General features: G+C 40.6%; 1 protein-coding gene across 1 annotated transcript in view; it reads right to left on the bottom strand.

Moving 5' to 3' along the window:
• Positions 1-921: 921 nt before the first annotated feature.
• Positions 922-13,187, bottom strand: part of CUNH14orf39 (chromosome unknown C14orf39 homolog) — a 58,081-nt gene continuing 45,815 nt past the window's right edge. The window contains exons 15-17 of the mRNA XM_056134195.1: positions 9,824-9,969; positions 4,680-4,734; positions 922-1,130 (exon numbers count right to left, since the gene is read on the bottom strand). Of these exons, the coding sequence (XP_055990170.1) occupies positions 922-1,130; positions 4,680-4,734; positions 9,824-9,969 (410 nt within the window). The remainder of the gene's footprint in view (positions 1,131-4,679; positions 4,735-9,823; positions 9,970-13,187) is intronic.

Genomic DNA, 13,187 nt, shown 5'->3' with positions numbered 1-13,187 from the left:
AATCATAACAATACAATTAATTTTTTAGTGAGATAAAGATATTTTATTAATATGAAGAAAGGAAAACACATACAAGAGAGTGTGTGGGATTCTCAAGAGAGAGGAAAAAGCTCCTGAAGAAAGGAAAAGGCAGAATAAAATACTTATAATTAATTTTAAACATACAAAGATTTTTGAGCAATGTTTATATAATTTTATCAAAATTTAACTCTCCATTTAAGATAAATAATTGATAAGAAAATACTGCATATGAAATATAAGAGTGACTTCTGAAGATAGGAAACAAAATTTTAAATATTCTCAAAAAAGGTTTAAACAAAAAATATTAATAGTGTCATCCTTAGTACAATACAATTTTCAGAAATTCTCCTTCACATTTAATCTTACATTAACTGTATTACAATTTTATCCTTTTTGTATTAAAATAACAAATTTTATTGATTACAAATAACAAATTATTATGTACCATTCTGTATAGTGCAACAATGAAAGTAATGTGAAATTATTACTAAAAGATCTCATAGCCTGATGTGTTTCTTGTTCTTAAAATATTACCAGAATTTCGCAAAAACAAAAACAAACAAATATATTACCAGGATGAAACTCAGAATCTGGGGAGAAGAAGCTTAATATGTATGAACAAAAATTAACAGAAAAAGCATAATACTATATTTAGTAAAATTCCCTCCGGAATATGACTTGCAAAATACGAAGCAAAAATATGATAGTTAATGCCACAATAAAAACAAAATTAGAATATATGGCTTTACTTTCTATATTTAATAAATACAATCAAATAATGTAACTATGGCAACCCATTATAGCGTTAATCAACAAAAATGCAGTCTTGATATTTTAAGTAATAATGTAAATTTAAGTCCTACATGACTACAGAGCAGAAAATAATTCAAGGTAATTAGTTCAAAAAAAAGAAAACTGTGTTGTATTTTGTGAGGAAGTATTCTGTGATGAAAAACCTTTTACAGTAGAAGGCATTGTGCTTTGATTCTGTTCAAATGAAAAGGGAAAACTAAAATAATCTTTTCCAGTTTCAAATGTATGAGTTGAAGAGTCTGTTGGAAAAGGGAATGTAAAGGAATCTTCTCCTTCTGGTTTTCCAAATAAATTTCCTGGGGAAAATAAATATTATAACATCATGACATTTGTATTAAATAATCCGCATAACCTATTGAATTCTACTGCATTTAATAAATAAGGGTGACTCTGATTCCTTGTCTATTAAGCAGATATTTAACTGTATTCCTTTTTTATTATTGAATCACCATGAGATAAGAGTTAAAAAGCTTTCACGTTTGAGTTTCAGTCATACAATGATCAAACAACCATCCCTCCATCAGTGCACATTCTCCACCACCAATGTCCCCAGTATACCCCCCCCTTTCCAACCCTCCCTCTACTCTCTCTCTACTTTTGGGCATTATGGTTTGTAATACAAATACAGAGAGGTTATCACGTTTGATCCTTTATCTACTTTCAGCATACATTTCCCATCCCGAATGATTCCTCCAACCATCACTGTCTTAGTGATCTCTTCTCTATTCCAGCTGCCTTCTCCCCCAGCTTATGAGGCAGGCTTTCAACTACGGGGAAATATTCATGGCCCTTGTGTCTACTGTCCTTGGGTGTCAGTCTCATACTATGTTATTTTATATTCCACAAATGAGTAACTGCATTCCTCTTCTGCGCAAAGCACTGATGTTGGTACTATGGAAAGTAAAGAGATTAAAACTCAATCCTATTCTCAAGAATTCTTAACTCAAGCATGTGAAAATCTAGTACACAAGGTAGAAAGATGGTAAAAGCACTCCCAGTGGAGATAGTAACAGAGAGACAGACAAACAAACAGGGTAAGAACAAAATCAAGGCCAGAGAGATATATAGTACAGTGCCTTACCAACGCTTGGCTTGCATGCAGCTACCAGGATTCAATCCCTGGCACTACACATGGTAATCCCAGCCCTGCCAGTAGTGATTCCTGGCAGTCAGAAGTAAGCCCTGAGCAAACCAGGGGTGGCCCGAAAATCAAATCCAAAGAATGTGAATAACAAATTAACTCAGTTTCTCAGAAGTACTGAGAAATAGTAAGTTATTCAAAGAGAATTAATGACAATGAGTTGGAAATATTGTCCCACTATAGCATCTCCAAGTTCTATAACCTTCCTTATGTCAATAAATGGCAATCCATTTTGTTATTTGGATAAAAATATTGACAATAATTCTTATTTGTTTTAATCCTTCATTATTTCATAAAAAGTTCTTACAATTCTATCTCCATAAAACTTACCCAAACAGGCATTATTTTAACAGCTTCCTAGTCAATTTTTACAATAGCTTTTTACTTTCCTTGGGGGAAAAAATCCTTACCATTAAGCATCTCACTTCCTTTCTCTCTCTCTCTGTCTCCCTGTCTCTGTCTCTCTGTCTGTCTGTCTGTCTGTCTCTCTCTGTACTCTCTCTCTTTCTCACTCACATCCCTTCCACAGTTTAATCTTCAACCAGTTACTCCACACCATGGACATGGGCTGGAGAGACAGCGCAGCAGGTAGGGTGTTTGCCTTGCATGCAGCCAACCCGGATTCGATTTCTCCGCACCTCTCGGAGAGCCCGGCAAGCTACCAAGTGTATCCCGCCCACACAGCAGAACTTACAAGCTCTTCGTGGTGTATTCGATATGCCAAAAACAGTGACAACAAGTCTCACAATGGAGATGTTACTGGTGCCCGCTTGAGCAAATAGATGAAAAATGGGAGGACAGTGACAGTGACAGTGACCATGAACATGCTGATCATGTTTCCATATCAAGATCTGGGCACTCTGCTTAGAACATTTGTATCTCAGTAATTTATACCGATACTTCCTTCAGGTATCTGCTCAAATGCTGCTTTTTAATGATGCCTTTCCCTTAATGAGGCAGCCTTTCTAGTCCATGTAATTCCTATTAATTTCTCTTATTACGCTTTACTTTTCTTTAGTACTTATTAACATCAGTTAGTAACATTAAGTCATCAAGTCTCAGCCCCCTGGAAAAATGACTTAAGAATCTGACTTCTCAGTGTTTATGTCATAGCCATCAACATTAACTACTGTAATCCTATTACCTAAACAATGAGTCTGAATTCTCATAAAACTGTTTTCTTAAAAAAAAAGACTAAAATGAGACAAATTTATAACTTTGTAAATGTCAGTTGTAAGATAGTATCTGAATTTAAAAAACTATGTTAGAATACAGGCGTGTATATTGTGATTAGAATTGTATTGTAAGATTGGTGGGGGAGGTGACTGAGTGATAGTACAGAGGGTATAGCATATGCCTTGCATGTGACCAACCCGAGTTTGATCCCCAGCATCCCACATGGTCCACTGAGCACTACAAGGAGTAATTCTTGAATGCAAAGTCTGGATTAACCCCTGAAAATTGCCCAATGTGCTTCTCCCCAAAATACAAACATACAAAAAAAGATTGGCAATATGAGTCAGGAATTGTTCATGGTAGTCCAACATATGCCATGTGGGTGAAGTAACAAAATAAAGCATATTATTACTTGGCTAGCTAGTAGACTTTTTAGTGAGATAAAGATATTGTATATTCTGATATATCCAACTTTGTATCTTTGTACAAATTTAACTAAATCTAATATTGGATTGAAAGTAGAATGTGTGAATTTGATTGCCATTTCAAATTTATGTTAACAGTTGTTCAGAGCACTACTTCCTTATATTACATGATCCTATGTCCATTTAACTCTCTTCCACTAGAATATAAACCCATGAAAACTTCTTGTACACTGTTCTATCGGAGAACCTAAACAGACACTGATATGAAACATCTATGTACACATATATAAAGTTTTGAAGAATAAAGAGATTAAAGAAAATATAAAAGCCAGTGAGAAGTAAACACTAGAAAGGCCAGAGTGATAGTACAGCAGGTAGGATGCTTGGCTTGCATGTGATTGACCCAAGTTTGATCCCCAGCACCCCATATGCCCCCCTGATCCCCCAGGAATGACCCCTGAGCAAAGGACAAAAACCAAAAAAATAAAGAAAGAAAATAAAATTAAAGATAGGAAGAAATAAAAAAAACTCCAGAAAAAAAAAGATGAGAATGATCTATGTCAAATGCTTGGAGATAGCATGATAATAAATACAAATTACCCCTAACCTTTGATAACTAGGAATTTATTAGTAATACTGGAGAAATCAAGTTTTGCTAGAGCATTGAGAAAAGCAGTTAAAAATAAAATCAGTGTGGCTGGTGTGATAGTGTAGTGGACAGGGTATCTGCCTTGCCTGTAGCCGATCTGGATTTGATCCTTGACATCCCATAGTCTCCTGAGTCCTGCCAAGACTGATGCCTTATCACAGAGCCAGGAGTAAGCCCTGTTCATAGGCAGGTGTCACCCAAAAACTCCAAAACTAAATAAATCAAATCAGTGAGTAACACAGAGAAGTAATTTTTAAAAAATAAATTATAGCCTAAAAAGTAAAATGAAATGCAAATGCCATTCTGGGAATGTGACTCAGTAGTAGAAAATATGCCTTGCATGTATGAAGTTCTGGGGTTAATCTCCTGCCCTCCCCCCACCAAAAATAAAACAACAAATGGGAAAGAAAAGTTAAAATGATTTTACATTTAGCAAATTTTAATAATCACTTACCAATTTCTTGTTGTGATGAGAGGGGATTTATATTTACTGCAGAATGTTCATCAAACTGAAAAAATAATTTTCTTTAAATGTTACTCAAAGAATCTAGAGAATAGTATATAAAACATAGCTAAATCTAAATTTTACTTCATCTAATAAGTAGACTTATAACACACAAACAGCAATTTTTATATAAAACATTACATTAAAACATATCTATATTCAAAATCTATCAAGATCTACTGAAAGATCTTCAGAGATAGTACAGCAGGTAGGGCACTTGCCTTGCACACTACTGACCTGGGTTAGAGCCACAGCACACCGTATGGTCCCTCAAGCACCATCAAAATGACACCGAAGCACAAGCCAGGAGTAAGCCCTGTGCATCACCAGGTGTGGCTCCAAAATCAAAACCAAAAAGGCCTACTCATTTGGTTCTGGCAGTAAATGAAATATTAATAGCAATATATACCAGACTTTTGTTTGGGGGGGCACACCTTGCTGTGCTTAGGGTTTGCTCTTATATCTGTGCTTGGGATCACTATTGGTAGAGCTCAAAGGACCACATGGGGAGCCAGGGATTGAAACCAGGTCAGTCACATCCAACGAAAGTGGCCTACCTGCTGTACTATCTCTCCAGCCAACTCCTCTAGTTTTTTTGCCCAGGTAATTCTTCTTTCTCTAAATATTTGGTATGTACTTCTTCTAGAGTATTTTATGGTTGATATTTCAAATTTTGATGCATATTTAATTTTCATTAGTATATAATGAGCATATAGTTCTGTTATTTTTATATTTTCTTATTCATCCAATTAATTACATTTAATTATCTATCCTATAATTTTATCTTTTTATAATAAGCCACATTTTTCACTATCAATTCATCGTTGGTTTATAATACTACTGAATTTGCAGGGTTCAGCTTCACACCTATTTGTATAAACTTAACTACATCCACCACCAAAATTCATGTGTTCACATCTTGATCATCTAAATTATTTCTTTCGAATACTTTCTAGTTTGTACCACTTACACAGCAATCACTGTACCATTTTCACTCTATTTAAATTCTTTAAGTTTTGTAGGCTGTTTAAATATGGAAAAAAGTGATGTTCTCCATTATAAGTCCTCTATTCCATAAAGTTCTCCTATTGTTACCTATAGGATCTATGATAATCCACATCCCTACTTTAAGTAAATGGTCCATTTTCTTCAAAAATTTATAAATTTTGTCATTTTACACCAAAAAAATAAATTTCATCTTTTTATGTATATAAACTCAATCAATATTCACAGAGCAATAGCACAGTGGTAGGTCGTTTGCTTTACAAGCGGCCAACATGGCCGACCCGAGTTCGATTCCTCCGCCACACTTGGAGAGCCTGGCAAGCTACCAAGAGTATCTCGCTCGCATGGCAGAGCCTGGCAAGCTACCCGTGACATATTCGATATGCCAAACACAGTAACAACAAGTCTCATTGATGGAGACGTTACTGGGCCCGCTCGAGCAAATCGATGAACAACGGGAGGACCATGACCGTGACCAATATTCACAAACTAAGTTAAAAACTACTTGTATTTTACAAATAAGAAACATCAAGTTTCATATCTAAATCCCACATCCTAGACACACTCAAGTAATCTAGCTTTAGAGACTACACTACGATTTGTCTACTGATGAAATAAAATGTTTTAATTTTAGTTTCAATTACTAAGCACAGAGATAGCACTTTTTCATGATTTTGATTACTTAACATTAGAACACTATTGGAAAATTTTTACATCTTTTAAAATAACCAATGAAAATGTTGTTCTCTCTGTACACACGTGCAAATAAAAATGTCAACCTCAAACCTGGAGCATATGTATGAGTGATGATATATGAAATTTGTTTACAAGTTAAGCACATGAACTGTAAAGCCAATTAATTCTTAGACTTCCTTTAACTGTCATTAAAATTATCCCTGTACTGAGATGCCTTTTTTTATCAATTTGGGGAATCTTAAAAACAAAAAGATAATGGGAAACACTGTTATATGATACTAAAAATATTTTTAATTGCCTCTGTTTTATGAGGTCGGTGGTGAAGGGTCTTTGGCACTTTAGTGGTAATGTAAGTGTAATAATTTTACATACAAAAAAATTAACATTATTATATTATCTCAGTTACAACTTTAAAAACTGCCTCAGTTTTTCTCTGTTCCAAGACAGAGTACTCAAGAACTAATATTACAGTGGTAGGGTGTTTGCCTTGGATGCAGCCAAACAAGACTGGATCACCAGCACCCCATTATTGTCCCTGAGCACCACCAGAGAAATTCCTGATTGCAGAGCCAAGAGTAAACCCCTGTGCATGTCCAAGTGTGGCCCCATAAACAAACAAACAGGGGGTATGGTGCCGCCAGCAGGTCAATCTGTACCTGTGAGACGAGTGCATCAGCAGCCTGATGGTGACTTCAGACTTCCAGACACCCCAAAGTTGCTGCTGTGCCTTTGGCCAGACCCAAAAAAATTGGGGCAAAGTTTACCAAGAAAGTAAACAGCCAAAATTAAGGTATGTGGGAGACACACCCACAAACCACCTCAGACTCAGCTATATAATTGTAGGCAAAGCCTCTCTGGTTCCTGATAGAACTGCTTAATGGCCTTGATCCCAGAGACTCAGAAACAAATCTCAAAACCCAGCGGCTTTTGGCAGAAATGCATCCGGTCCCTGCAAGGCTACCGTCACCATGCCAACCCAGGTGGGAATAGGTTTTGTGCCTTGGCCTGTCCCCCGTAGCGGCCAGGTGGCCATCATCCTCCAGAGGTCACTGGCCAGTCAGGTTTGGGTCCGCAGTGATGAGACACGTGGGGCCTCACAGGATGGGGGTGGAGCCGGCCCTTTCGTCCCCATCCCAATGAGACCCCGAGTCGCCGCCCACAAACAGCCTCTCTGCTCCTGACCAAGCCGCTTAATGGCCATGATCCCAGAGACTCAGAAACAAAAATCGGAACCCAGCAGCTTTTGGTAGAAATGCGTCTGGTCCCTGCAGTAGGTTACCAGTGCTGGGCAACCCAGGTGGGAATAGGTTTTGTCCCTTGGCATGTTCCCCCTGGCGGCCCGGTGGCCACCATCCTCCAGAGATCACTGGACGGTCAGGTTTGGGTCCGCAGTGACGAGACACTCAGGACCTCATGGGATGGGGGTGGTGCTGGCCCTTTCCTCCCCATCCCAACAATACCCTGAGTCGCTGGCCACAAATGGCCTCTCTGGCTCCTGATCAAGCTGCTTGATGGCCATGATCCCAGAGACTCAGAAACAAATCTCAGAACCCAGCGGCTTTTGGCAGAAACACGTCTGGACTGCGCTGTAGGTTACTGTCACCAGGCCACCCCAGGGGGGAAAGGGTGCTGTTCCTTCACTTGCTCCCCCTTGGTGGCTCGGTGGCCGCCATCTGCCAGAGGCCACTAGACAGTCAGGTTTGGGCCCACAGTGATGAAGACACCTGGGATCTCACGGGACAGGGATAGAGCTGGCCCTTTCCTCCTTGTTCCAACAAGACCCTGAGTCACCGCCCACAAATGGCTTCTCTGACTCCTGATCAATCCACTTAATGGACATGATTCCAGAGATTCAGAAACAAATCTCGGCACTCAGCAGCTTTTGGCAGAAATGTGTCTGAATCACGCAATAGGTTACTGTCATCGGGCCACCCCAGGGGGGAAAGGGTGCTGTCCCTCCACCTGCTCCCCCTTGGTGGCTCAGTGGCCGCCATTCCCCAGAGACCATTGGACAGTCAGGTTTGGACCCTCAGTGACAAGACACGCGGGACCTAATGGGATGGGGTTGGAACCAGCCCTTTCCTCCCTGCCCCAACAAGACCCCAAGTCACCACCCACGAATGGCCTCTCTGGCTCCTGATCAAGCCGCTTAATGGTCGTGATCCCAGAGACTCAGAAACAAATCTCAGAACCCAGCGACTTTTGGCAGAAATGCGTCTGGGCCCTGCAGTAAGTTATCAGCTCTGGGCCACCCAAGGTGGGAATAGGTTTCATGCCTTGGCCTGTTCCCCCTGGCGGCCCGGTAGCCGCCATCCTCCAGAGGCCACTGGACAGTCAGGTTTGGGTTCTCAGTGAAGAAACACACGTGGCCTCATGGGATGAGGGTGGAGCCAGCCCTTTCCTCCCCATCCCAAAAAGACCCCAAGTTGCTGGCCACAAACGGCCTCTCTGGGTCCTGATTAAGCTGCTTAATGGCCATGATCCCAGAGACTCTGGAACAACTCTCAGAACGCAGCAGGTTTTGGCAGAAATCCCTCCAAATTTAATTGTCAAAATTTCGGAATTTCAAAATCGCATGGCCACTACTGCAGCCATGCAACATCATATGTTATTCTTAACCAGCAATAGAAAACAAGTTGTCTACTGTTGCCTTTTCGGCAGATCTGAGTGTTGGGGTAAAATCCCAAATAATATGGTGGGTCTGGTGTCAAAATATTGAATGTAATCAAAGTAGAGAGAGAGAGTAATGTGGAAATCATCTGCCCCACGGGTAGGGGGAAGGTGTAGGATGGGGGAACACTGGGGTTTTTGGGTGTGGTGAATGGGAACTGGTGAAGGTACAGGTGTTTCATTGTATGACCAAGACTTAAACCCGAAAGCTTTGCAACTGCTCTCACAGTGATTCAATAAGGTAAAAGGTAAAGGTAAAGGCCCTCCCGTTGATCGTCGATTTGCTCGAGCGGGCCCAGTAACGTCTCCATTGGAGACTTTGTTGTTACTGTGTCTGGCATATCAAATACTCTCGGTAGCTTGCCGGGCTCTCCGAGAGGGGCGGAGGAATCGAACTCGGGTCGGCCATGTTGGCCGCTTGTAAGGCGAACGCCCTACCGCTGTGCTATCGTTAAAGCACCCAGTGATTCAATAAATAAAATTATAAAAAATGAAAAAAACACACACAAACAAACAAAAACTGGGTTCTGGAGCCAAAGAGATAACATAGTGGCTAGAGCACTTGACTTGTAGCAGCCCAGGCAGCCAGGATTAGATCCCCAGTACTCCATATGGTCAGGACTGATCCTTGAGCACTGGAGTAAGCCCTGAGCAACAAAAGGTGTGTGTCAGTACCCCCACCTCAAAATGAAACAAAACAAAACACTAGGTTCTCATGTTACCTGATCTGATGGCATTTCTGAATCAAATATAGCAGAATCAAATAAATTCAATCCAGGAGATCTAGAAGTATACGTTGCAAGGAATGAAAATCCAGGAGAGTCCTTTTTTGTATGACCTTCAGTTACTGTATTTCTATTTCTGTTAGAGAAATAAAGATCATTAAAAATGTTTTAAAATCCATTAAATACTACAGTCTTAGAAACATCATAAGCAACGTTGTAAAAACAAAAATTATCACAGTAGGAAAAGGGATAAGTTAGTAATTAATTCATGAAGAGGATGATTTTTGAGAGAATAATGCTAAATACAATAGAAATACCAATTTTGAACCTCCCATAGCACTGCCATGTTTACTCACCTACCAGTCCTGCTCTACTGATTCATGACTAAACTCGGAGGAGATGCAAGACAAGAAGCTAAAATTTATGGATACACCAGTGCCACCCCAAGCTGAAAACTCTAGAGGTGCCCTAAGTGAGCAGGACAGGCCAAGTCCCTGCTCTGCCAAAGTCTCAGGAGCCACACTCACACACCACTGCTGCAAGCCCACTGTTTCACTAATACTCAGCAGAGACACCAACTGCAAAAAATTTCATATACCCAGGTATTCAGGCTGAGAATTCTGAGGTCTTCTCAGAGTGGGCACAAGTAGCCTCCCCCCACCCCACTCCACTGTACTTACAGAAGCCCCAGCAGCCAGACCCACCTCCCACAGACACCTCCAAATTCCTAAATACATAAATTCCAGTAGGAGCACTCCAAAGTAGATGGGAAAGTAACAAAGAAGCTGTCCAAACTTAATAAACAAAAATAACAGAAGACTCAACATGCAACAAACAATTTAGCAAATCCTTAAGCATGGAGTTAACAATCCTGTGGCCAGATACAACACTAAATTCACATAAAAATGATTTTTAAACATCAATTTTTATATTGTTATCTAATCTTTTTCAATTCTATAACTGTATCAACAGTTGTAGCTTTTGTCTACATTTAAAAAATAAAGACAGAAATAAAAAAATAATTGTGGAATAAGAACAATTTCTTGCGGGCAGGCTACCGAGAGTATCCTGCCCGCAAGGCAGAGTCTGGCAAACTCCCCATGGCATATTTGATATGCCAAAACCCAGTAACAATGATGGGTCTCATTCCCCTGACCCTAAAAGAGCCTTGAATGTGGCACTTTCTAAAATCTCAGGGCTAGGACAAAGGAGACATTACTGGAGCCTGCTCGAGGAAATCGATGAACAACAGGATGACAGTCATACAGTGAACAATTTCTACTAGGGATGTACTATCAGGCTCTATTCAAGATATTTTCATCATTATTAACTTATTCTTCAAAATAATCCTATAAAATATCTATTATTACTTCAGTTTTAAGAAGAGGATTTTGAAGCATAATGCTTTAAAAGAGGTCCAGAGAGATAGTACAGAGGCAGAACACTTGTCTTGCACACAGTCAACCCAGGTTCAATCCCTCCCTGTAACCTTATATGGTTCTCTGAGCACACTAGGAGTGATCCCTGAGCACAGAGCCAGGAGTAAGCCCTGATTACATCTGGGTGTGGCCCAAAACAAACAAAAATGTAGTCCCAGAATTAGTTGAATGCAGCAAACTACTTTTGAAAGTTCAATTTTTTAGGTGGGACACTCCTGGTGCTGCTCAGGGGATCTTTGAGCTCTGAGATCTGTGCTCAGTATCTCTCCTGGAGGTTCTTACAGAACCATCCAGTACCTGGGATCAAAGTTGGGCCTCCTACATCCAAAGCAAGTGCTCATCCTGGTAAACTATCCTCCAGACCTTAGAAGTCCAAACTCTTAATCCTAATGTAGTGATATCCCCCAAAATCTTGAAAGTCAGTAAGAAGATATTCCATCTTAATGAGTATCTGGGGCCTGGATCACTCGATCACTTGACTTCCCGTTAATCATCGATTTGCTCGAGTGGGCGCTAGTAACGTCTACATTCATCCCTGTCGTGTTCTAGTGTAGCCTAATGGCATCTGCTCATTCTAGGAACACGAAGAGCCTCAAACCGATCGTTCAGGGTCTTGATGAAGTCTGACCATCTGGTAGGTGGGTGGCCACGCGGTCTTTTGATTTCCCGTGGAATCCAGTCAGTAATGGCTCTAGTCCAGCGGTCATCTCCAAATCTCATTATGTGTCCAGCCCATCCGATTTTCGACGTCTGGCAAACGAGACAGCGTCCCTGATTCTTGACCATCAATGGAGGTTGGAACTCCAGATTCTTTCTCTCATTTGAGTGAAACGTGATACTTCAAGCATAGCTCTTTCCATTCCTCTTTGGGAGACCCAAATAATGTTCTCATCCTGTTTTTGTAGGGCCCAGGTCTCTGAGGCGAATGTTAATGCAGGAAGAACAGTGGGATCGAAGAGATGTGCCCGAAGCCGGAGGTTCTTCGTCCTCTTAGCTATTTCTTCCACGCTCTTGAAGGCGTTCCAAGCTGCCCTCTTCCTCCTGTGCAACTCAGGTGCCAGGTCATTAGTCAGCTAATTCAGCTGTAGTCCAACTCATGGTCGAAGTTGACCAGCATTTGTGCTGCTTGGCTAATGTTTGGTGTTATTAGAACAATGTCATCAGCAAAGCGGAGGTGGTGTAGTTGCCAACCGTCTTATCTTTACTCCCATTCCTTCCTATTCCAGTTGTCGCATGACATTCTCAAGGGTGGCACTGAAGAGTTTTGGTGAAATGGTATCACCCTTCTGAACCTCCCTCTTGACATCGATGATCACTTCTTTGTAGAATGGTGAGATCCTGGTAGTGAATCCATAATACATCTCACAGAGGATCCTGATGTGCTGAGTATGAACACCCTGATTGACTAGGGCTTCAATGACTGTTTTCGTCTCAACAGAATCAAAGGCCTTCTTTAAATCAATGAACGTTAGACAGCGGCATCTTGAACTCCCGAGAAACCTCAATGAGCTTGGTTATCATGTGGATATGGTCGATCATGCTGAATCCTTTGCGGAACACGGCTTGCTCGTGTGGTTGTCCTTCATCTAGTGTTCTGGCAATCCTATTCAGGATGACTTGAGTGAACAGCTTGTAGATGACAGATAATAGGCAGTGGGGCGATCGTTGCCAATGTCATGGATGTCTCCCTTCTTGTACAGTAGTACATTCCTGCTGGTTTTCCATTGGGTTGGAACCTTGCATTCGTGAAGAGCTGAGCCAGTGTATTGATGAGTACTGATGGCAGGTTCTTCAGGTGTTCAGATCTGACCTTGTCTGGGCCAGGTGCTATTTGTTTATTTACCAATGAAATGGCGTGTTGGATTTCAGAAGGGAGAACGTTGGGAACAACATATCCATCCTGCAGAATTTGGTATTTGGTA

This window comes from Sorex fumeus, unplaced genomic scaffold (assembly GCF_029834395.1).
Source record: "Sorex fumeus unplaced genomic scaffold, SorFum_2.1 ptg000098l, whole genome shotgun sequence".
Taxonomy (NCBI): domain Eukaryota; kingdom Metazoa; phylum Chordata; class Mammalia; order Eulipotyphla; family Soricidae; genus Sorex; species Sorex fumeus.
The sequence above is the reverse complement of the archived record's forward strand: the minus strand, read 5'-3'. Positions and strand labels throughout refer to the sequence as shown.